Consider the following 25,320-nt stretch of genomic DNA (forward strand, 5'->3'; position numbering starts at 1 on the left):
TATGAGTTCCTATTAAAGTCCGTAGTTACTCCATGATCATTATAATGATTGACTTTGGTAGTTTTAATTGAAATGCAATGTGATGCTTTGTCTTAGACCAAAACATGCATTTATGTGTATTTTTTAAGTCATTTAAGGTTTTATTTATTTAAAAACTGCGTAACCTTTGCCAATTTGTATTTCATTGGGCACAGACCAAGTGTAATGCGTCAGAGAAAAAAGGGGGGAGAAAAGCAAAGACCAAAGACCACAGGACAAAACAAAAATCAATAGACATGTTAAAAAAAGTGAGACAAGGCACCAGCAGTTTCATATTCTCTTAATTAATTAATATCACAAACTCTCTAGGATGTCGAACCCTTAATGCATGTCAGAAAATGACCCTAAATCTGACACCCCTAGTTTTTTCTTTGGCTTTTACTGAGCCAGCCAGTCATTTAGTAAAGAAAACACTCTGCAGACCAGTTTGACCCAGAACCTACTGGGCTCTTCCAGTTCTGCACAATAACCCCTAAAATCTCTCATTGCCAGCTCAAACAGCCCCAGTGGAATTAGAGATTTATCCCCTAACAGATACATTTATGGGGTGTGTTTTCTTGTACAGTGCACACAGACAGTGAATTACATTAAAATTTCCCTTCTTAAATTTGCATTTCCCAAGTTTCTTGCATAACACCGTCACCATGTGTTTGCATTTTAATGCCATAGGAGGATCACCTCAGGACAATAACGCCTTTGTTTATCTTTGGTGTAGTGCACGTAACGGAAAGGCAATGTAAATGAGTAATGAAGTGATCCAGTGGTGGCTTGTGCAAGAGAATTTCCAATACAGAACTCACAGGCTTACGACTGGAGCCTTAAAACAGTTGGCAAAAGGCGTCCGAAAGGCAAGGATTCTCAACATGGCTTCACTGGTTTTGAATATTCAGTGGGAAATATTTGCAAGAATGTCCAAATGTGGCTGTTGTGCAAAAGATATTCCAGTCCTAATTCAGTTTTTCTTGGTCTGATAAAAAAAAAAGAGACAAACAACCCTGCAGATTGCAAAGTTTTGCTGACAAAGAGTTTAAAGTTGAATTTGACAAGCCTTATATAAAAGCAAATAAGGCAAGGTTAAATAAATGAAACCATGGTAGGTCAGCAATGTCCTAAAACACACAAACTCCTACAGAATCGATGCGGCTGGCTAACGATTGACAAGTATGAGGGATGAATGGGATATCAAGGAGGTTTGGGGGATTAAAGTCGATCACTGGATCTTCAGTCTCCTACATCGTGCTGAGACTCACACACAGCACCATGCTGGCTGCAGCGGCCCTGCTCATAAGCCTGAGTGTACTAAGTGTTCACGGACAGGACCCGCATGTAAGTTTCTCTGCATCTAATGAATAAATCAGACAGGATGATTGTTTGATTCATGTGGAAACGCTTGCTAATCTGTCCTCCTCTTTGATTTTGTCGTTTCAGCTGGACGATGTGTTTTGTAAGAATCTCTTCTGCAGTTGATCTATGTGGTGATCATGTTTCGACCGCTGACTTCCTTCAAATCTTTGGATGTGTTTGTCTTTTGGCTGTGTGGTTTCACGTTTTTAAGATGTTTTATTGTGTCACATTTGTTTTTTTAACATGAGGAATGGGGCTCTTCTCTGGCCTTATCACTATGGTACAATCTATTAACATACATTAGGACCTGGATTGAATTTGTGAATGAGGGAGAAATTTCTACCACGCCAGAGCTGTGTGTGGAGGTTGATAGGGGGTACTTTATGATATGTTCTTATTTGTGTCAAAAAAAAAAAAAAAAAAATCTGTTTAGCAACAATAGTAGTTACACCACATTTATGCATTGAAGTCAAGATTTTTTTTTTCCTCTGAAAATTGACATACTAACACGGCTTGCTCTGATTCAATCTGTTAATTTACACAATAGACCACTCATTGTGCTGAACGTCTACAGAGCACCTTTTGTTGCAGAACACCAGATTTCAAACTGCTCTCTGTTCTTTGCAGACATAGATTACGGAGAATTCGGCACCGATTACCCTGATGGTGTTTTTGATGTAGGCGACTGGTTGTTTGATTTATTCGATGAAAGCAGTAAGTGGCCCTGGAAAGCTCTGTGTGGCTGTACATTATGCCTCCGTCTTACCTCCCAGCAGGCACGCTCATGCTTTTTCCCTTCATTTCCAGATGTTTGTGATCCAAATCCTTGCTTCAATGGTGGCTCTTGCCAAAATAAATCTGAAACAGAGTTCGAATGCCTCTGTCCTGAGCCTTACGTAGGCAAGAGGTGTCAAAAAGGTAGGGCTTCATTCTAATTCTGCTTGTTTGTGAGTGTATTTTGATTTATTATTCAACTTACAATTGCCTCTTTGACAGATGTTAAATTTTTTTGCTTTATCTAAATGCTTATTCACAAGGTTCACGTAAGACCAACTTTTACTTTTGATAACGTGTTTTGAATATTTAGTGAAAAAACTTTGCGAGAACACCAGATGTGGCGCTGGTGACTGTATCGTCAACCTCAACAAACCTCCATATTATGAGTGCAAGTGCAGACCTCCCTTCCAAGGCCCTGACTGCAAGACCTGTGAGTATAACATCTTTTGTAATTTTTTGACTAATTGACAATAGACACAATAGACTCTTATCTGGTGGCCCTGCAATCGGCTGGCGACCGGTTCAGGGTGTACCCCCGCCTCTCGCCCATTGTAGCTGGGATAGGCTCCAGCCCCCCGCAACCCCGAAAGGGATAGGCGGTATAGATAATGGATGGATGGACTCTTATCTGCTGAGTAATGAAGTAGTTGCGTCTTTAGAATAAGAGGGAAATAACTAATATCCACGTCTCCGAACAGTATTTTTTAGCCTTAAATGAGCCCATTATTCCACTTTGATTCATTAGAGTGTGCAAACATTGATACTGTACATGGACTTTATTAATGGGGTGAAATACGATGATGTCAAAAATTGGGGTGGCCAATATTCTTTGAATCCCTTGCTACACCCCTGCTATTGCGTACCATTAAATTGTTTATGTCTTATCTGCATCAGTGCCAGAGTTGCCCTGTGACCCCAATCCTTGCCAGAATGGAGGCACTTGCACTAAAGGAGACCGCCGCCTCCGCTGTACTTGTCCTGATGGAGTTAGTGGAAAGTTCTGTGAAAGCGGTAAAGACTTCATGCAGGAGTTGCTGTTGCATATTGATCTATTGCAGGAAGCCCAAAAATGTTTACTCCTGTGCTTTTGTTTTTGAGATTTTGAGCTCACTCTCAAAAGTCTTCTTGCACAACCTTGTTGTATAGGCCCAAGTGACTGTTATTCTGGAGATGGACAGAAATACCGAGGTGCTGTCAGTCTGACAGAAGGCGGGAAAGACTGCCTGGACTGGCACTCGTATTTCATTTTGAAAAATGGAGAAGATCCTTTCATTACATACTCAGACTTTGATGGACTGGAAAATAACTACTGCAGGTATCATCAAAGGATATTTTCATTGGATATATGTTTTCAGTATTTTCAAATTTCAATCCATAATGTGTAGCATATTAGAAATGATTGCGTTAATGTAAGTTTGCAGAAAAATGAGAAAATTGGGATGATCTATGAGTGGAGTGCCTTTGGGAGAGGGGGAGTCTTACCACTGGGGGGCAGCAAAGTGACAAATGTTTAAATACTACAGCTGCAGTTTTAGGTTATGAGTTAGGGTTAGGGTTGCCAAATCGGGATATATGGGCAGTGCAAAAGTGCAGAATGTGAAGTGACAGTTCTGACAGACTTGTATGTATGTATGTATGCTTTGCAGAGATATCTAGTGAAGTTAGCATGCTAACCAGCTATCCCCGGCCCATGTCTCGTAATACCACATTGTACCTCAAGAGGTGATGATTTGGTGGTATAGCCAATCAGTAGTTTTAGTTGGGAGTGAGACTCAGCAGCTGCCACTCGTCTCTTAAAGGTGCGTTGCAGTGGTGAAACCCACATGACGCAGATGAAGGAAATGACTTTTGAGTACACCGCTCAACTGAAACATCTCAAATTTTTCAAACTTTGCCTTTGTATTAGCACAGTATTTCTTCTCTCAGATAATTTCTTTCTTTTCCTTTCTGTAATCCAGTAGTGTTATTAGTATTTATTCTGCATTTTAGGAACCCAGATGGGGATGACAAGCCTTGGTGTTTTTATAAAAAACAAGGCAAACTCGAGTGGGACTACTGCAAAGTCAAGAAGTGCTCTGACGGTGATCTCTCTCTCTCTCTCTCTCTCTCTCTCTCTCTCTCTCTCTCTCTCTCTCTCTCTCTCACACACACACACACACACACACACACACACACACAGTACATATGTACCATATGCCTGTGCTGGGCTCACTTTTTTCTGATGTTCTTCAGACGCAGATCCTCCTCAACCACCAGTAGTAGTCACAACAGCACCAAGCGCTGCCCAGTTCACCCAGTGTGGGATATCCCAGCCCACCCGCACCAGCAGGATTTTTGGGGGTACTAAGTCTGTACCCGGTGCCCACCCCTGGCAGGTGTCCGTGCAGAGCAGACTCAAAGGCTCAGGCTTGGAGTTCCAACACATGTGTGGTGGGATCCTCCTCGCTTCCTGCTGGGTCCTCACTGCTGCCCACTGCATGTAGGTGTTATATTACGTCCGTATGGCATTTCCAGTTTATTCATTTTTCTATAATGTTTCAATTTTTACCTTTTTCAGTGAAGCTAAAGAGGAGTTCCAAGTGGTTTTGGGAGGAGTTAACATAGACAGAGCAGAGGCAATGGACCAGACCATCCCAGTGATAGAAACCATTGTTCATGAGAACTACAGGGACACTACTGCCGCTCTTTACAACGACATTGGTTTGTTACTTTTATGAAATGTAGTGATATTTTTAACCAAGACAGACCATAGATAAGAACAGATAAGGCAGCAGTCTAATTAGTTTTGTACGGTAGAGTGAGACTTCTTTTCAGGCCCTCACCACACATTAGCTGACATAAAATCTCATGCTTTTTGATGACGCTGTATGTGCTGATTTCCTGTGCAGCTCTGCTCAAGCTCCACGTTACAGACAGCCCTTACTGCGCCAAGGAAAGCCGCTTTGTGAGGACAGCGTGTCTGCCAGACCAGGTCTTCACTGCTGGAAAGGAGTGTGTAATCTCTGGATGGGGAGCCACTGAAAACCGTAATTAACCATTTATCAAAAACCCTTTCATGTCATAGAAACAGATTAGATATTTTAATGAATCAGTAGTTCAGTATTGCATTCCCATAAAGTTGGAGGACTTACAAGAGACAGGATTGTCAAAAGAGGCCAAGACATCTTGACTTTTAGTCTCTAGTTTGGGTTAAGCTCCAAAAACACAGAATCTTAGTTTAATTCTGACACACACTTGTCACTTTTTGACTTGCCATAGCAGGAAAATCGAAGACGTTAATAATAAAACCAACAACATTCATACTGAGCGATACTGTACCAGCATCCCGAAACTAAAGCAGCTAAATGGAACTCAGCCATCAATAATCTCATTATTTAAACCTGTGCTTTTCACTGTGACACCTCAAAATGCTGCCAGAGAAAAACAGCAGTTTTGTTTCTTTCACTCATTCAAATTTGCTTTGACTCCCCCTTTTCAGAGAAGTACAGCAGCCAGCTGTTGAATGCTCGTGTTCTCCTCATCTCTGAGAGCCGGTGTAAAGCTCCCGCCGTCTATGGAGATGTACTGGACAATAGCATGTTGTGTGCAGGGACTTTGCAGGGAGGTGTGGACTCCTGTCAGGTGTGTATGTTTATGAATGTGCTCATGACAGGGCGGTTGATACGTTCACATAACTGTCTTCAAAGCTCATGGTGTTAAATTCAAACAATCCAAATGTTAAGATGACTTTTTGGCATCAGTCTTGCTACACATGTGTGACAGGCACAAGTCCTTTGACAGAAAATACTGTATCAACTTGCTCTTTTTAACTCCACAGGGCGACTCAGGTGGACCCTTGGTGTGTGAGCAAAATGGTGTACACTACATCACCGGTGTGGTGAGCTGGGGCGATGGCTGTGGTAAGGCGAACAGGCCTGGTGTCTACGCCAACGTCCACACATTCATCGACTGGATCAAGAGCAAGATGGCCTGAATGTTAGTCCAGTGAAATACGGTAGCTCAGCACTTGCTTAGGCTTAGGTGTTGAAAATAATTTGTATTTTGGGAAGAAAAACATGCTACACCTCAGCTTGCCTTGGAAAAAAAAGTTTATTTCAATCAGCAATAAAGCCAAGCATTTACTCCCAGCCCAGCTTTGAGTTAAAAGGGGCACCGTTACAAACCGACGAAGCTGAACCTGCCAGACAAAATGTAGATCACACATCATTTCAGTGGGACCATTCGTTTCTCTCACTGAGCCGAGGTCAAAGTGCACTAGATTAACTGCATGTTTTGCATGGTTGCAACAAGGTTTTGTTTTTTGTGCTCCTTTGAACTTGCTGCACGTGTTCTTCTCTGAAGATAATAATAAAAAAAACAAATGATGAAAAAAAACCTCTGCAGTGCTGGTCATATCACAATCTACAAGTCCAGCTTCATATCTTCTAAACATACTCAATATACAAAAGCTAAATGCTCTTCATACAGTATCACTTTTGTCCTGTAACAGTCTGAATTCGGATTTGGTATCCATAATTTTTTTGCTTGAACTGGTGTTGAATGTGGTCCTTTACAGGCAACTTAATCCAGATGCATCCATTCAGAAGTTTGGATAAAATGTCAAAAATGCCTTGCATTCAATCTGAAAATAAAGTTTCTCTCTGAATTCCTTTTTGCTCACCACTTTTGCTGACCGTCCTTTTCACTAACTTGACAAGTCCTGTGCTAATTCAACATGCTTAATCCTCTTTGTCATCATTTAAACTACATTTTGCAGTTCGTTGTAGCACCCACAGGAGCTCTGGTGTGGCATCTCATGTAAATACATAGTCACAACAGTCATCAAAGAAGATACCACATATACCATCTGTAAAGTAATCCCCTCAGTAAAACTTACCCACTTACCCTCTGACAGTGGCCGTCCTTAACGTTCTCTAAACACTATCATCTATAAAAACTCCTCTGATCTACGCATCTTCTATCGCAGCAGCTTTACTAGACATGGACGTCTTGACTGTGTTCTGAATGGCAGACGATGAGGAGGTGGAGGAGGTGGTGCTGGACTTCTTCTCCATTGATTTGAACGAAGTTGTGGTGGTGGTAGACTTTTTCTGGACAGTCTGGATGGTCTTCTTCCTCTTGACGTGGAGGACCTCCATGGCGTCCATGTTGACGCCCTGCTGAACCTCCTCGCTTGTCTCCACCTGCTCTGAAGTCTGTTGCTGTTGCTGCTGCTCCATCATCTGCTGCTGGTGGTGCAGCTGAGAGAGGATCGTGGAGAAAGTTAACGAGCTCATCTTTAAAGAACCTGCACACTATATTGTATTGAATTCAGCATCCACATTCCCTCACCATCATCATGTGTTGGTACTTTGCAATAGCCTCATCGGTGCTGACTCCCTCAGCCAGCCCCAGCTCTGCAGCCCGGCGGGCGAGCTCGGCCTTGTGGGAGCCAGGAGGGGTCCAGCCCACTCCTTTGATCCAGTTCAGGTCGGACTTGTAGTTCACCTGCAACAAAAATGAGCAACAATTACATTGGTGCATTACTACTGCAGGAATAAAATTGGTTGCAGTGGGTCTGCAAGTTGAATACTTGTTATGCTCTCACCACAATTTCACATTAACATGATCTACCTGGAGGGTCAGATTAATCTGCTAGGGGCAATAATGACGCCATATTTTATTACCTCTTCACATCATTTGGTTGTTATTATCAAATGACCATAAAACCATTGCCACATGGGAAACCCGGGACCTTTGAGGCCCCTGTAGGCAGCGTTTTACCATGAAGCTGCATGATTTAAAGAATGTCACATGCATAGATAAAATAAATGTGAATTGAATACTGACACTGGCTGCAAAGAAGCCACTTGAAACACATTTTACCCATCATATGACTTACGTCACTCTGCAGCTTGTAGGCCTGCTTGGCATGCTTCACATTGAGCTGTTCGGGGTCGCAGGTGTAGTCGTGGAGCTTGTGGCGGTAGGTGAGGTCACTCGCCTGAGCCTGACTCTTTTTGGCCTGCAGGAACTCAGGCTGGTCCGCATGGATTTTGTACTGGGCCCGCTCCTCCTTGGACTGGCGTTTATACTCCAGGTTGCTCTGGAGTTTGCTGGCTGCCAGAGAGTGTACCATCTTAGGGTCGTCCTCCACACAGCGCAGCCCCACCTGCTGGCCCTTCTCCTTCAGATGGGACTCCTTGTAACGGAACTGTGGGAGGGCCAAAGAGACTGTTTTCAAGAGTTGTTGTGACTAAATTTATTTTTAGGGTTTTAAGACAGACTGAAGGAACTGAACTGATTCACATGAACTCACATCACTGGCAATTTCTCTGGAGGCCTTTGCAGTTTGGAAGGGAATAGCATCCAGCCTCAGGTCATAGCCCGATGTCTTCACTTGCTCCCCAGATGATTTGTAAACTTTCTGCATGGGAAAAGAATTTTGAAGATAAAAATGTCCCAAAGTGTTACTGGCATCTTTCCATGTGGATTTAAAATCACTGGCTGGTATTTAGCATTGTGAGAAGTTGCCTTACATCGCTAATCTGCTGGGCGTTTATCTTGGCTCTGATGAAGTCTGGATCATCTGGGTGTAAAGTGTACTTGTGCATGTCGTCATTCTTCCCAGATTTGTACAGCCTCTGCAGCGTAAGGACATGAACAGCGTTGTCATTAGCAGCCCACAACACCCATATTTTTCTAAAGATTTTACAGATAGAGTAACAGAAGTTCCCTAAAGTAGACTCAGAGTTTGAATCTCAATCTTTTCTCCCTACCTCACTGCACTGCTGATAGCTCGTCTTAGCGTGGACGATGTCAGGAGAGTCAGCCACCGAGGTGAACTTCAGGCTGTCCGGCAGCTGACGATACTTCTTCTGCATGAAGGGAGACCACACACACACACGTCAGCAGCAGAAAATACAGATGCGACTTCAAAAGACTTCAAAACATCTTTAAAGTGAAATGCAGGAACTTTAAAAAAGTGCGACATTACAGATTTCAGTAAAATGTGGTTCCAAAAGCCAAATATCTCACCTGTTCTAAAAAAATGTTAGAAATATTACAGAAGAAAGAAAAAGATAAGAAAATAAAATAAATGGAACATGAAAAATCCAAAGAATTAAATGTGATGTATTTTTGCTCTCTGGTCATAATACTATGAGGGTGGCAAGACTTGCATTGGAGGATTCATAACCACTATAAAATCATGGCTACAATTGCCCTGTATGCAATAATAGACGATTTGCCACATTTGCATGTACTCACATCACTCAGAAGTTCTCCGGCCTTCTTAGCCGACTCCAGCTGAGGTGCACCCACGCCGTCCCAGGCCACTCCTTTCATGAAACTGAGGTCTGACTTGTAGAGTTTCTAGACATGAGACAACAAAGCATGTCAGTCAGTTTGAGTCACCCTTTTGTGCTCCCGTCCCTTCCTCGCCCACACCCCTCACCTCACTCTGCAGGTTGTAAGCCGTTTTGGCCCACTTGACCTTCATGTCGTCGGGCAGCACCGTGTACTCATGCAGTTTCTTCCTGTAGTCCTGGTCGCTGGCGAGGGCCTGGGCATTCTTTGCCGTCACCAGGTGAATCATGTCTGGGGTGAGGTGGTACTGCCCGCTGGCCGTCAGCGCGTCCTTGCGGTACTCCTGGTCGCTGGCCAGCCGGCCCGCCTGCAGGCAGTGCAGCAGACGCGGGTCGTCCAAGACGCTTTTGACCCCAATGTGCTTCCCTTTTTCCAGCAGGTGGTTGTGTTTATAGTTGTACTGCAAAGACAAAGAAATATTTGCTGCAGTTTGCGTCCCCTTGCAAGCAACATGTCTACATTTTGATACAACTCAGAGTTATAGCCCTGCAATAAATCCTATTTCTCTGAAGCTGAGCACATTTTTTAAACTCACAGAGGTGTTGATTCAACTTTGTGGTTATTTTTAAAGGTTGTAGCTTTTTGTTCTGCTGTATTTGGTTGCATTATAAAGTATACATTTGATTTATGCATGTGGCCTCTCTTACATCACTGGCGATGCCCATGGAGCTCTTGGCAGCCTGGAAGGGGATGTCCTGCATGGTGAGTTTGTAGCCCTGAGCCCTCAGAGTGTGCCAGGACTCTCTGTACTTGATCTGGAGCAGAGAGACAGACCATTAACCTTAAGATAACACACATTATGAAGGGAAATAAGTCGCAGAGGTTTAGAGTATATTGTAAGGTGCACAGGTCATTACCTCACTAAAGTTGGCTGCATTGATCTTTGCTTGTGTGATCTCTGGTCTCTCAGTAGTTATAGTGTAGTTGTGCTGGTCACTCACCCCTTTTTCTTTGTACAAACGCTGGGGGACAGAGGGAGAAAACAATTAAATCTCAATTAACCAAATAGAAAACAACCAACTGGAACAGAGCTAAACCAAAAAGCTGATTGTCTCACTTCATTTGTGATCTGTCCACTGAGCTTAGCATGGATGATATCTGGAGAGTCAGCGACAGAGGTGTGCTTGAAGTTGTACGGCTGCTGACGGTACTTTTTCTGTGACAGAAGAAACAACAAAGCGGTATTAGTAGATTTCAAATCAAGTCAATGTTTCAACATTCAAAATCCACATGCAGAGCAGCCCGTATGTACACTGAACACAAAAGAAAAAGAAGAAGAAACAGTACAGGAAGAAAAGAAAATGTCATACATCGCTGATGAGGTCTGTGGCCTTCTTGGAGCCTTCAATCTGCAGAGCCCCTGTGGCGATCCAGGCAGCACCACGCAGGTAGTTCAGGTCAGAACGATACACATTCTGTGACAAACACACACAGGAAAATACACACTCTTAACTATACAGTTTTTTCAATTCACCTTTCAAACATGCAGTTGGGTAATTGTTCTTTATTGTACTGAAACACCAGTAATTCTCACCTCACTCTGCAGAGCGTATGCTCTCTTGGCCGCCTGCACCGTCATGTCCTCGGGCAGCGAGGTGTACTGATGCAGGGTGAGCCTGTAGTCCTGATCACTGACCAGCGACTGGGCCTTTTTAGCGTGGGCGACCTCCATCATGTCCATGGAGAGGCGGTACTTTGAGAGCTCCTTCGCCGAGTCCTGCTTATACTTAATCTGGAGATTAAAGGGACAAAGTGAGCGAGAGTGTTTGTAATTTAATATTTTATTTGAATTCTTGTGTGTGTGTGTGTGTGTGCATGTGTGTGTGCTGAGTTAGGGTTAAGGAGCGCTTACATCACTCTGCAGCTTGCTGGCTTGGACCGAGTGAGCGATGTTCAGGTCATCCTGCAGACCCTTCAGCCCGATCATCTTCCCTTTGGTCTTCTCAAATTCTTCTTTGTACTTTTGCTGAAATGACAAATCAGTCACTTTCAACATGTAACAAGATGAGGAAAGTCAAATGTTTTTAAAGGCATCAGTGTGTTGAACAGACAATCAAACTGTGCTTTAACAGAATTCAAAAAATGTAATAATGTTATTCATGCTAACATATCTCAGTTACAGACATCATGTCTCTGCATGAACACATTAAGTATATTTTGCTTCTGATGATGACTCCTCTGTGCTTTTATTAAACATTTTAAATGCAGGACTGATGGAGTACTTTTAGATTGTGTTATCTTTATTTTATGAAAGTAAAGGATCTGACTACTTCTTCCACCACTTGGCGCACTGTGAAAATGGCGTGACATGTTAACAAGAAGTGTTGCTGTAAGCTCACATCACTGAGGATCTCTGCAGAAGCTTTGGCAGACTGGAAGGGAATGGCATCCAGACGCAGCTTGTAACCACCGTCGCGTATCTTCATCCAGGACTGCTTGTAACAGCTCTGAAAATGCACACGGCAGATGTATAAACTAAAGGCAGCTGAGTGGATGGATTGATTGGCTGCTTGGTGGATTTCGTGTGGGTGCGTGTGGTTTTACCTCGCTGAGGTTCATAGCATTGAGCTTGGCCTGAACCATCTCAGGCAGCGCGCCACTGAGTGTGTAGTTGTGCTTCATGTTTTCACCCTTCTCCCTGTACAACCTCTGTAAAGACACAAGCAAGGCGTGATGAGCTTCCTCTGTCTATTCATATACGCCATATTTGCAGCATTTATGAGAGACCATGAGTGCAATTCCAAATGCATCAGATTTTCTTCATTTTAGGGGCAAACTGTGCATTACATAAAGGATTGAGAGCACAAACGACAGCTGAACTCACATCAACAGCCAGTTTGTTGCTGACTTTGGCCTGAACCATCTCTGGACTGTCTTCAACGCTGGTAAACTTCAGAGCGCTCACGTGTTGACGGTACTTTTTCTAGATTAAAAAAATAAATAACTAGACATAAATATACCAGAGTGATCTTCACAGTGAGATGAAGCCGTAAACAAACAGCCGCACATGCATTTGACGAACAGTAGAGGGCACAATGTTATCACAAACAGCTGTGCTCACAAACATGCTCGTGGGAAAATGAAACAAAAGCAAACTTTGCACAGTATTTGTTGCAAGACAGTCAAATATACAATACATGTCTGGACATATACTGACATAGATATGTGCATGTATCTATGTTTGCACAGGGTGAACTCAATGCTCTGTTCTATTTATGCGCCATCTAATGTTGGTAGGCCTGACTGGAATGACCCTTAAAATAAGTGGCTGCTTATAAAGAGCTCATGAATAGAGCCTGGTGTTGCCAGCCTGCACTGAATGTTTCACAGAAATATCTTTAGGCACCGTTTGCATGCAAATCAAAAAAGTGTTTATGCAAAGAGTCTGTGGATAAGAGAGGGTTTTTTTTTTTTTTTTTTACAATTTTACACAATGAGTTGAGAGGACGATAATTTTGCTTGACTAGAAAATAAACTTGAAATATAAACTTGAAAGCTGCACACTGTTGTAAAACTGAAAATGATGGGACGAGATGAAAGGACATGGTTAAGGCCATTTTAAAGGCGAGTTTTAGTGATGGAGGGAGTTGAGTGGCCTATTTCTTCAGTTAAAGAGCCTCCTGTTCCATTAACAGGTTGGATGTTTGAGCAACAAAATATAGGATTTTTCAAAATGTCTGACTTTAACCTTGCTGAAAATGAACGTAACTCAAATTGCCAAAAGCAGATAGGAAATCAGAGCTTCAGAGTTTCCATAACAAAGCCTCTGGGCCCTGTTTCCAAACACTGAACGAGACGATCTTGGCACCAAGAAGCTTTTGGGCAACTGGACACCTGGCGTTAATGAGGGATGCTTCACATCTTTCCCTTAGAAGGTCCGGATGGCACAAACGACACGTGTTTCCTGATGTACCTCTCTAAAAAAATGGATGTCACATTTCAAATTAAGCAACGAAGCCCCAAAAACCTAATTAATTTGGTGAAGAGAGAGAGAAACAAGGGGGCGACGGACCCTTATTATTATAGTTTATTAATATGTGACAGCTTCAGTTACTATAGTCAGTGTGGTCTCTTTATAGCTGGGTGGAGTCCACACACTTAACCCAGTTTCTGGAGAACAGGAATGGTCCGCAGCGCTTTAAATACATTCTGACCTAAGCTGTAAACCTAGATATGTGCCTTCCAGTCCCATGTTACACAATCATGCTTATCACTTTCTCATGCTCCCTGTGCTAAATTACCTACATAGCTCTGTAGTTATTAATAGCATTTGAATGTGGTTAATCATACACTGCATGATAATTGCTTTAAATTACATTTGACTTTCAATACAATTACCATAAATGATGGAAATGTTAATGAAAGTCAAGGATGGAAACATACTATTGCTGTGGGTTAGCATTAAACCACTGAAGTGTAGACATTTTTCTGTCTTATTTAACATTATTGTCTCATCCCTCATCCTGCAGCTGATTCCAGCAAAGCACTCGGGGTCATAGTTTACCTCGCTGACGAGCGCCCCAGCTTTCTTCGCCTGCTGGATGTCCAGAGATTTTGAGGCCTCCCAGCCGACGCCCTTCATCCAGTTCAGATCTGACCTGTACTGTTTCTGAATGCAGACGCACAAACAATACATTCAAATGGCAAATTCTTTTCCTTTCGCACAGAACATGCTGTCATTCGATGTGTAGCAGTGACACTTACATCGCTCTGCAGCCCATAGGCCTTCTTAGCCCAGGCAACGTTCATGTCAGATGGCAGAGTCGTGTACTCGTGGAGGAAAGTCCTGTAATTGGTCTCGGTTGCCAGGTCTTGAGCCTTCTTGGCATGGCTGATGTTCAACATATCCAGAGAAACACTGCGAACAGGATGAATTTCACACAGCAAATGAAGAGTTTTGTTCCAATATGACACAAGATTTAAGGCCAGTTCTCCAGGTATTATGCCTGATCAATGCTCTTTGGTTATTGGGGTCATTGCCACTGAAAAGGAAGGATGAAGCACTTCATCTCGCTGTGGACTTTATCAAAGCAAAGGCCTGTGAAGTCTGTATCCTCAGCAAACGCTTATGTGTAAGTCAAGTGCTTGTTAGAGTGAAAATGACTGCTGGGATGAAAGTAAAGCAGGTATTTTAGCTTTTAAAATCTACAGTAACTGTACATGTCAGTTAAATGGATTTCATGTGATCTTGTACTAATTTGCTGGGACGCTGGTGACTGTTTATCTTAGCGGCTGTCTCAAGTGTGATATTATCATTGATCAGATCAATCTAATTCTAAAGGACCAAGAGTGGAGTGTTAATCAAATCAATCAAAGTCATGAGCCTCACCTGTATTTAGTCTTGGTGTCCTCATAGTCCTTCTTGTAGTGGCGGTCACTCTGTAGTTTGGTGGCCAGAGCAGAGTGGGCCATCTGAGAGTCATCACTGACCGACTTAATGCCAATCACCTTCCCTTTGTTTTTCTCATACTGCGCCTTATACTTGATCTGCAAAGAGACAAGATATCAGTGGTTTTTACCAATTTGCCTGAATTTATTGGAAAAAATACAAACTTTCTCCTCAGGCCAAGGTTAAAAACTGTTTTCACTCACATCACTGGCCAGGTCTCTCTTGGCTTTAGCGGTCAGTATGGAGAGAGAGTCCAGGCTCAGCTCGAAGCCCTTTTCCCTCTGCTTCTCCCAGCTGCTCTTGTACACTTTCTAAAAACAGCAAAAAGCAGAAATCTGTACAACCTTGCATCCAAACAGGCAGAAAGGTTATACTTAGTTAATCTCCTCCTTTAAGAGTTATCTCAAAAATAGGTTTATTTTGGCATTTCTACATTGATTGATTATTAAAAAAACAACATGTAAGGATGATCTACTGTAATGATGACATAGGATTGTTTTCTTCAGCTTTTAAAGTTGTGTATAAGTTGTTTTTAGAGAGGTTTATCAGCAAGTCAAAGGATAGCAGTTCATGAAAATTAATATTTTTAGTTCCAAATGAAAAGGTTTCCTTGTGAGAAATGTAAATTTGAGGTGAATCATTTGTGCAGGCAGAACATAAAGCTGCACAATACTTCTTTAGTTCAGCAGTAATTGACCAGACAATTTCTGAAGCAAACTGACCATGAATCACCTTTTTGTGTCAATCATTGTGTGGGTTTAAATGGTTAAAGCACATTTTGTCCTTTAGGATTTGGTTGATTTTCAATACTACTCTAATTTCTCTAATGTCTAATTAATGGACTAAGTCCTCGGTTAATCAACTTTATTTTGTGCCTTGCGGGAGCACTAAATAAGTTATAAGAATCCTCATTTGAATGATTTGGACCGACTGAGAGGAGACCATGTTGAACCAGCAAAAAATCTACGTTTTATAGTTTAACAACTGCATTTCATGTGCTTGAAGCAACACTGTAAAGGCTCTGCAGACCCACTATGATGTCCAACAAAACAAGGTGAATACTAGAGCTGCAAGGGATGGAAAAAATACGCAATGCGCAATATATGTGATAGGATATATTACAAAGATAAGACACTAAAAGTGTTATGGAAGATATATTTAAGCATATAATGTGATTATTGCATCTCCTGCTTGCACAATGAAAATGTAAACTCTGTATAATGAAAGGGCAATGATGTGGAGAAAATGCTGTGAAACATCTGCCAGCATATGGCACAGATGGAAATGAGAGTTAGATTATAGTGCTGATTTCCTGCTCTAATGTATGTTTGTGGATACTGAATGCTTTTATTTCAATGGATCAGTTAGAAATATGGAAGGATATTGTGATGAAATCCACTGAACTTACCCCACTGAGAAGGTCAGCGTTAGCCTTTGCCTGTCTGAAAAGAGGCTCGTCTTTGGTCATGGTGTACTGGTGTATGATCTGCTCAGTGTCTGCTTTGTACGCCAGCTGAGAAACAGAATCAGACAGACACATGATGCTATAGTACATCACAATTATATGCACTACATAATCACAGCTTTACAGTGAAGATCATACGTCGCTCTGCAGTTCCTGGCTCTTCTTGGCGTGTTTGATGGAGAGGTCGTCCGCCACCTGGGTGAACTTGATGGTGTCTGCCTTCTGACGGTATTTATTCTGAGAGAAAAAGGGCGGTAGATCAACATTGTGCCTAATACAATATAATACAAGCACACAAACACATCACTTGCACTGACATCACTGAGCAGCTCTCCAGCTTTCTTGGCCTGGGTAATGTTCATGCACCCTTCCGTCTCCCAGCCCACTCCTTTCATCCAGTTCAGGTCTGAACGATACTGGTTCTGCAAGGGAAAAAAAGGAGAAGTTCAAAACCGGGTAGTATTTTTGTATCACCATTTGTAAAGCAGACAAGGACTCGTGTCTCACCTCGCTTTGCAGGGAATAAGCCTTTTTGGCCTGCTGGACCTTGATGTCATCAGGCATGACGGTGTAGTCGTGCAGCTTTGTGCGATACTCCAGATCACTGGCGAGGGCCTGAGCCTTTTTGGCGTGGCTCAGGTTGATCATGTCATGAGGGAGGCTGTACTGGGCCTGGCTCTCCTTGGAGCCCTTTTTGTACTCAATCTGAGTTGGTGACCATTGAAAAAAGAACAAGGTTGATTTAGTTAGTTTTATAAGCGCATACAAAATATGTGTGAGTGTACTGTTTGACATTTGCAGTAGATCCATTAAGTGTTAAATGCCTTTAATTACTGATCAAAATGACTTGTGCTTACATCACTGCTCATCTTGGCCACTTGAAGAGAGTGCAGTGTCTTGGAATCGCTCATGTTGATCCCCACCGCCTTTTCCTTGTCCTTCATGTAGGTTTCTTTGTATTTAATCTGAAACACGTGCCCATCTGACTTAATCAATTTGCTCAGACATTAGCGCTCTCTCATTTAGACTGAGTCGCCTCGCAGTGGAGACAAGTGCGTGTTTGCTTACATCACTGGCGAGGTCCCGGGAGGCCTTCGCTGCTCTGACGCTCAGGTCGTCCACGCCGATGTCGCAGGCTTTCGACTTGGTTTTCTCCCACGCCTCCTTATATCTTATCTGGAGCGACGAATTCAAAATGTCAAATTCTCACTTTGAAGCATGAGATGTAAAGATCAGAGACCATGTGAATGAGCTCTGATGCACGCATGAATATGAGAGATCATGTCTGTGGGATGACTTACATCACTGCACAAGGCGGCATTGGCTTTGGCATTTTGGATTTGGGGCAGGTCCTCGGATAGTGTGTACTGATGTTTGGTCTTCTCATAGTCTGCTTTGTAATTTTGCTAAAAGGCACATAAATAACACATTCATCCTCTACAGTCAGCTCAGTATAAAGTCAGCGTGGTGATTATCGGTGTATAAGCGCGTGTTGTCATTACCTTGCTGACCAGCTGAGCGTTTTTCCTTGCTAAAACAATCTCAGGTGTGTCTGTCACCAGACTGTACTTGACCTGGTCAATGTGTTGCCTGTAGTTCTTCTGCAGTCATAATAAAGGAAACAATTATTACAAATAATGCATGTCTACCAGAGAAAAAACATTTAGTCATTTTTAAGTAATCTGCATATACGCTACATATTGACTTTGTGCTGTAAAATAATGACTCTGGACTCGATTTGACAGAGCTCACATCTTTGAGTGGGTCCAGTTTCCTTTGGCTTTGGTAGCCTGGTGTGAGGGTGGCTGGGTAGTTGTATTCACCCTGGTCCTGTTCAGAGCCTTGTTTATAAGCAATCTGGAATTCATAAGATGTCGGTGATATTTCCGGCACAGCAGGGATTCTGTTTTTATGTCAGGTTGCATAATTCAACCCTCATAAAGCATATGCCACATGCAAATATAATATGCAAACTGCTTTTATGTCAGCAAAAGAGAAAGACAGGTGAAGGAGAAAAGCTGTTGAGTACAAAACTGGATCCAAGCATGGGAAATCTATAATTTCATTTCTGTGTTATGGTAAAACCAGACTTACATCACTGGCCAGTTTCCTGACTTTCATGGCGTGCATGGTCTTCTTATCGAGGCCTTCATAGTGGCCCTTCATATTGCTGGTGTACTTCTCTTTGTACTTGTTCTTTTAAAAATATGGGACGATGAAGAGAAATCAGTATATAACATCCACACATTTGCCCTCATGACATGCACAGTAAGACCAAAGAAATGATTTTATAGGTGAGTCACAGGCTAGAATATTTTCATGATAACACGATAATGTGGAATAAACTGTGTTGTACTTACATCGCTTGTGAACTTGGCCACTTTAGCAGCATTTTGAAACTGTGGCGTCTCACAGAAATTGATGCTGTGACCTTTGGTGTTCTCCAGGTCCTTCTTATACTCCACCTGTTAGGTATAGACAGACGGATACATACATAGAGTACTTTAATGATCCCCTCAGGGAAATTGCAGTGTTGCAGCAGCAACTCATTACATCAAGCTGGCCTGATGTAGGTAAGAAAACCACTGCCCAGAAACTACTAAATTTAAAAAATAGATTAGAATTGACATAAGATTAAAGTTTATGTGCAAAGTCCCTCTGTCTCCTCTCCTTGCACAGAGGAGCATTATTGCAGTGGGTAGTGGGTGATGAACAATGACAGCAGCTGCTTCAGAACATTTTTTACTTGTAACCCCCTTTTTTCATCGCTGAACAGTCATAGATGATCCTTTGTGTCACTTTGCCATGTGCTAAATATAAAGTTTCTGCCACTAATCGGTCACCATCGCTGACGCTCCATCACAGGGTCCCTGAGACAACCCTTCAATCTTAAGCCTAACGATGACAGCTTGGCTGCTCCCTGAGGAGAATCTGTCACCTCTAAACATTCAAGCTAAATCAGAACATTGTTCACAGACTCATGGTTTGTAATGGAAGGCAAGGCCCAGGATGGATGCTAATACCTAACATTTATATATCATATTCCCAAGGCTCAGAATAGCTGCTTTAGAGTGAAGCACTGTGTTTCTGAGTGAGGTAACGTTAGTTTGACAGGATGTCCTGTGGCCTTGGAGGTAAGCTGTAACCCCACCGGACAGGCATGTCACAGATGCCGAAAATTCAAGTTGGGTGGCTTCATGTCTGCTGGAAACTGACACAGTATCCCTGATATTTCTAGCTCTTAAACACATACATCTGGTCTCACCGACTCACCTCACTGACTATCTTGTTGATCTTCCGGGCGTTCTTCAGAGCCAGATTGTCCTCAGATGTCAGACTGTGGAAGTGCGAGGTGCCCTTCAACTTGTTTAAGTCCTTCTTGTATTTTAGCTGCAAAGGGACGAGAGATGATTGAGTGCATATAGGAGGACAACATGTTGTATTTCTGTAGGATCGGGAGATTAGCAGTACACACACACACGCACACACAGAGTCTAATTTAGTCGGGGTGGAGAGTTTAAAGAATGACAACATGGGGAAGCTTTGGCATTGTAGTCCCTCATCTATTCTGCCCAGTGATGACAAGGCCAGGTGACAGATGAAGCTGGACCTCTCACACCCTACACTCTGCAATATTTTGACAGCGTTAAGTTACACAACTGATACATGTTCCCCTTTTTTTAACTGCACAACAGACAGACCAACCCTCCAACCACTTCAATGTTAGACTCAAGACCTAATGAGGTCTCATGGAGGGCCCTCTGGTTGCTGTCAGGTTGAAACTCACATCACTAGCGTTTTCCTGAGCCTTCTTTGCAAGATAATAACCAGGAGTGATCATGGCAGGGAAACTCCCTTTGCCTCGCTGCTGCTCATACTCCTCAGTGTAGGCAATCTGCAAGAGAGATTTAATTCAGGTCACGTGTAAAAAAAACTGGAAGTTATGCAAATAATTCATGAAGAGCAGTAAACTATTTTCTAGAAGCTTTTTGAGGGCTGAAATAAGATGGACGGCACTGTATGTATCCTGATGCATTAAATTAAGGGGCCTTTGTTGCATCCTCCTGTTCTTCCCTACAGCATATTTTCTGTAATTCACTATCCATTATTTATTAAAGCCAAATAAAAAGGGGAGATACCACGGGGGAAAAAATTTGTTAAATATGCACAAATTTGGATACATTTCCAGAACAGAAGTCTGACCTTAGGTTCAAAGTTCAGGTGACAAGTATGTAAAAAAAGGATCTTTTCACCGGTAGCTGCCTTGAACAGCTCGTCATAATTGGGCGTCCTGTGTGGTTTTGCTAGAGGCTCCTACATTTAAACTCCTGAATAAAAGAGTGGGAGTGAATTCCTCACCTGGCTGTAGTTCTCTGCATTTTCTTTGGCGTGAACTGCTTCAGCCACTGCTGCCTCTGTGCTGGCTTTACCCTTCATCTCCTGTTCGTACATCTGACGATACTTAATCTGCAGAGATGTGAAAAGCCATTACGGTCAGGAGTCTGCGACAGTGTTAGTATGGATGTGCGCACATTTTTATCTCTACTTACATCGCTGGCCTGCTCAGTGGCCTTCTTTGACATCTTGTATCCAGGTGTAAGATGTGCAGGAAAACTACCTTTACCCCTCTGCTGCTCGTACTCTTCTGTATAAGCGTACTGGAGGAAGAAAAACAGTGATTCAACATGATTATTAAGTTAAATGAAAGGGACTGCTTAATACAGCACGTCCTGTCAATAACATCATCACATCATCATGAAAGGCTTAATCTTACATCGCTAACAATTTGTCCTTGTTTCTTGGCCAGAAGCACCTCTGGAGCGTCAACAAATGTGGTGTACTTTGAAACTCTCTCCTCATGTCCTTTTTTATATTCCAGCTAAAGAGAAAGAAAAAAAAACATTAACTGGCTTTAGCTCACATCAGCCACTGACAGAGACGCATATTCACCCAAGGGAACTGGCTAATGCGAATTATTAGAATTTCAATTTTGGCCTGTCTGCTGCAGAAAAAGACATGAAAAATACATTGTAACTTACATTACTGGCCAAAGTATTGGCTTGTTTAGCAGCCCGGTAACCTGGGGTGATCATGGCAGGGAAGCTGCCTTTTCCGTTTGACTGCTCATACTCCTCTGTGCACTGCACCTGCCAAAGAAGAATCAATCATTTGACCAAAACTAATGCAAAACAGACAGTTTCACTTTATTCATCTAAAGGCATAATGACCACATGTGTTTTGTTTTTTTTTAATAAGAGGTTGTTTGAAGGGGGGAGAAAGATGTGTACTCACATCACTGATGGTCTTCTGTGACTGAGACATTGTGACTATCTCCTGTTTGGTCACCTTGCCTGAGTACCATGTCTGCTGCTGCGAGAACTCAGACTGAGACTGGAAGGCCTGTTTGGAGCATGAAGACACACCTGATCAGTTCATCTCTTAAGGACCTTAATAAACACCTATTCTCTGCTTTACTCAGCCTCAGTGAAGATGTGATGTTAAGAAGTGCCAATTTAACACAGTGCAAATAAATCTGCATCTACACAACTGAGTCAGCATGAACAAAACATTTGAGAAAATTAAAATAAACCAAATAAAAGAGACAGAAGAGGTGCTTTGGTGCAATAACAGTGACAGCGTAGTAGAATCTCAATATTGGTTATATGGGGGAAGACCCGGGATCTCTGCACACAGAGAGCTGTTTCGCAAAGAAAGTCACTAGGGGAAAAAAAAGCAGAGAAGTAGGACAGTTTGCTTGATACTTTAAGAGACAACAAACAAAAAGTCCCCGCAGGAAGGATCAGAATTTGGGCTGGAACTCCCTTTAACTGGGTGTAACGGCCAGTTGTTTTAGCGGGAGCTCACCTGGCTGGCCATCTGATTGGCTAGGCGAGCCCTCTCCAGCTCCATGGACCTCATGTCATGGTGGAAGGTGGACATAAAGCGCTCGCCATCTTCGCGATACTTCAGCTACAAGTGCACATAGACGACAAGCGTTAAGCCAAGGCCAGCACACATTTGCACACGCGCAGCCCTGACGTGTGTTTACAGCATTTGGTCGTTAGATGCTGCAAACACACGAAAAACTGTCAGCTCTGACTGATATTAAGCTAACTTCAGATCCACAGAGCCAAACATCACTCTGTCCTTACGTTGTCAGCTTCAAACCTGAGCTCACATGCTCAAAGATGGAGGTATAACATTAGAGTGCCATTATTAATAACTGAGATGTTCCAGTCAAGATAAAGCAGGACCTGCTGTATCAAATATCAACAAGTTAAGCCCTACTGTATAGTGGCATATAGCAGTAGCTGATGAGCTTGCTAGCCTACTGCTAATATAAGCATAAGAACTTTGCATGAGCTCATAGACAGACAGACAGACAGACAGATAGGAGCAGGTGGCAGGGCAGAGGAGAGGAAGGGATGTGAGGCTGTTTTTCCTGACGTATAATTTTAGCCCCCTGAAGCTTGAAGTGGGCTAAGCAGAGGGGGTGTCTCTCGCCTCTGTCGCATGAACAGAAATAACCTGAGCAGTCCTTTCCATTCCTCACCGCTGCCATCACCGTGGACTCAGAGCAGCCGTCCACCTTTTTCGCTCTCGTCCAAGAGGGAACGAGACCTTTTTGCCAGTAATGATGCGCCTGCTTGGGGTCAGATCATGAGCTTTCTGACTGTATGTGTGTTTGTAGGTTAAAAGATCTGAGTCATCTCTGGGGGCACCAGTGGTTCCGTGTGTGACCACTAGAATAATGTTTGTATACTATTAATAAATTTAGTTGTAAATTCTGTTGTAATGTCTGCATCAATCCCTTTTTAGATTATCTAAAAACAGCACAATTGATTGACTCATCGCATAGACGGTGGCTTATGTCGGCCTGTCAACACGGCACCTTGACTCAGATCAAGGCTGAAATGCTTTGCCTCACATCGCCGCTTGCCTGCTCCTGCATGTGACACCACCTCACCTCACTGCTCGCCTTGCTTTGCTTCTTGGCGTTGATGTTGATGGGGGTCTCGTAGACACTCGTGAACGTGTTGTTCCGTGGATTGTGCCTGGAGGGATGAGACACAAAAAATGGTCATTGAGTTTGTGGAAACAAATGGAAAAAGGGATTTATTTTCACACCAACAGCCTCTAAAGATCGGTTTTTGGAATTAGGCCTTGTACTCACACAGAGCAGTATGGCCTCTTCTTGTGGCTGACAAAGTTATTGGCAGTGAGCACCATCTTACAGACGTCACAGTGAAAACATGCTTTATGCCAGTTCTGCCAGAGAAAAACAGAAATTACATTATTTTAAAGGCTCCTTAAAACATGACTCGGATCCAGTTTAGCATGTGGAGACAGCAAATGTTTAAAACCTCGACTGGTCATTTCTGAGATTAACATCAGATTAAGGCAGCAATCACAGCCTGATCTGGACTCGCTGACTTGTTCTCAGATATAGATTTTATGTGCCTCTTACACTGTGCACCTCTTGTTTTCTGTCTCATAAGATGTCTCATAGCAGCAAAGAGAGCTTTGCGGTTTTCATGCTGCAGAATGCAGCGATCAGTGAAACCTGTTACAACAGTAATTTATTACTTGTTTTAGTCAAACTGCTCAGATCCACAGCATATTAAAACTCTATATTAAGAAGGATGTCGCTTTAAATACACTTTTCGTATTTTTAAATTGTAGTTTATTGGCAGATCATTAAATTCCCCTCTTAGCAATAGCTTAAATGTTGCCATATTTAAGATGTTTGAGTTTTTCTGCGGTAAGTCTCATGCAACTGAGGTTGATTGTTATTATTGTTATTATATAGAAATATGTGAAATTTCGCCTACAATGTTACGCTTTCACAAATGCGTTATGTAAAAAGCTGATTGAACTTTCTTTCTTTGGGTCACAATATTTCTGTGTTACCTGATCAATGCAGTTGATCTTCTCAGCCGGGTAGACCACAAACCCACACCTGGCACAGGACTGCATGGTGAATGTTTGGCCTTTTCCCAAAAACCCTTCAGGAAAAAATATCAGACGACGTAAATTAATGTCAAACGTTGGACGAAAACAAGAGGCAGCTCGGTCAGGCGGTTTACTGGCAAAGACTCCCAGACAGCAGTGTTGGTGCGTCTCTGGTGGAGGTAAACTTAGCTCTGTGACTGGCAAACTTTGAAACTCTCTCTTACTTGACACCATGTCCCATGATGGGCCAACCCCCGTCCACGCATCACGCCAGAGGACTGGCTGAGACCAGCTGTCTGTCTGCAGGAGGAGAGACAGACAGAGAGTTCAGATGTCACTGTGTATGTGTCATGATCCTGAGTTGGACAGCTGCTTCAACTTTGGGCATTTCATCATGACACTAAGACATAAAAGCATAATACATTGTGTAATAGTTTAACTTAGTCTTACTTAGCGTCATCAGATAAGTATGCTAACACATACATACATCTAAGTGAGATGAAATATCTTAAATCAAGGCTACATGTACTTGCTTTGTTCTTACCAGGCAGTTTGTCTTTAATGATCTTAATAAGATCTTATAATTTGTTACTGAGATATTATTACAGGTTCTGAGTAACTGAATGCTTGAAACTAAAATTTGCATAAGTATACAGCTGTTTGATTGACACTTACAATACAAAACTGCGTTGCTGAGGACAGAATTTCTTTGTATCCTGACAAATGTGCTTGTTTTTACTACTTTTAAGATAACTGTAGGTTCTTTGAGACAAGTGAAAATGTCAGTGGCAAATGGCAGTTTAAGTAATGATCCCTCATTTTATTGCTTTTTTCTGCCCTTGTTTTTGAGGGTTTTTGCAGTGAAAAAAGTGTCAAGGACAAGTGAACAGGAGGAAATATGGGCATTCAAGAAGAAAATATATACACACAACAAAACAAAGACAACAGAAAAGCGAGAGAGAGTTTCAAAAGCAGACATTAACAGCTTCATCCACGAAAAAAGATC

At 42.5% G+C, this 25,320-nt stretch overlaps 3 protein-coding genes across 4 annotated transcripts in view; 2 read left to right on the top strand and 1 right to left on the bottom strand.

Annotated features, from left to right (window-relative positions):
- Positions 1-25,320, top strand: part of cpn1 (carboxypeptidase N, polypeptide 1) — a 130,517-nt gene that overhangs the window by 69,542 nt on the left and 35,655 nt on the right. The window lies entirely within an intron of this gene.
- Positions 1,300-6,133, top strand: LOC139350026 (hyaluronan-binding protein 2-like). Its single transcript, XM_070991114.1, has 13 exons — positions 1,300-1,365; positions 1,468-1,483; positions 2,011-2,097; positions 2,191-2,301; positions 2,471-2,590; positions 3,055-3,171; positions 3,307-3,475; positions 4,150-4,241; positions 4,393-4,639; positions 4,718-4,860; positions 5,049-5,186; positions 5,639-5,781; positions 5,978-6,133. Exons 1-13 carry the CDS (start codon positions 1,300-1,302, stop codon positions 6,131-6,133), a joined length of 1,605 nt encoding a protein of 534 aa, XP_070847215.1.
- Positions 6,847-24,345, bottom strand: nrap (nebulin-related anchoring protein). Of its 2 annotated transcripts, none has more exons than XM_070990501.1 (43): positions 24,273-24,345; positions 23,536-23,630; positions 23,329-23,416; positions 22,227-22,331; positions 21,654-21,761; positions 21,401-21,502; positions 21,136-21,240; positions 20,912-21,019; positions 20,721-20,828; positions 20,149-20,256; positions 19,635-19,751; positions 18,722-18,826; positions 18,456-18,557; positions 18,114-18,218; positions 17,864-17,962; positions 17,663-17,767; positions 17,430-17,537; positions 17,219-17,326; positions 16,869-17,066; positions 16,679-16,783; positions 16,500-16,598; positions 16,305-16,409; positions 15,100-15,207; positions 14,837-14,994; positions 14,212-14,365; positions 14,012-14,116; positions 12,332-12,430; positions 12,052-12,156; positions 11,847-11,954; positions 11,360-11,473; positions 11,042-11,239; positions 10,818-10,922; positions 10,565-10,663; positions 10,365-10,469; positions 10,155-10,262; positions 9,596-9,907; positions 9,409-9,513; positions 8,919-9,017; positions 8,679-8,783; positions 8,459-8,566; positions 8,042-8,353; positions 7,492-7,647; positions 6,847-7,400 (listed from the first exon to the last, which is right to left on the bottom strand). In XM_070990501.1, exons 1-43 carry the CDS (start codon positions 24,336-24,338, stop codon positions 7,107-7,109), a joined length of 5,406 nt encoding a protein of 1,801 aa, XP_070846602.1. In that variant the 5' UTR covers positions 24,339-24,345; the 3' UTR covers positions 6,847-7,106. The 2 variants fall into 2 exon arrangements, with proteins under 2 accessions (XP_070846602.1, XP_070846601.1); XM_070990500.1 differs by having other exon boundaries at positions 21,401-21,508.

This window comes from Chaetodon trifascialis, chromosome 21 (genome assembly GCF_039877785.1).
Source record: "Chaetodon trifascialis isolate fChaTrf1 chromosome 21, fChaTrf1.hap1, whole genome shotgun sequence".
NCBI classification, from domain to species: domain Eukaryota; kingdom Metazoa; phylum Chordata; class Actinopteri; order Chaetodontiformes; family Chaetodontidae; genus Chaetodon; species Chaetodon trifascialis.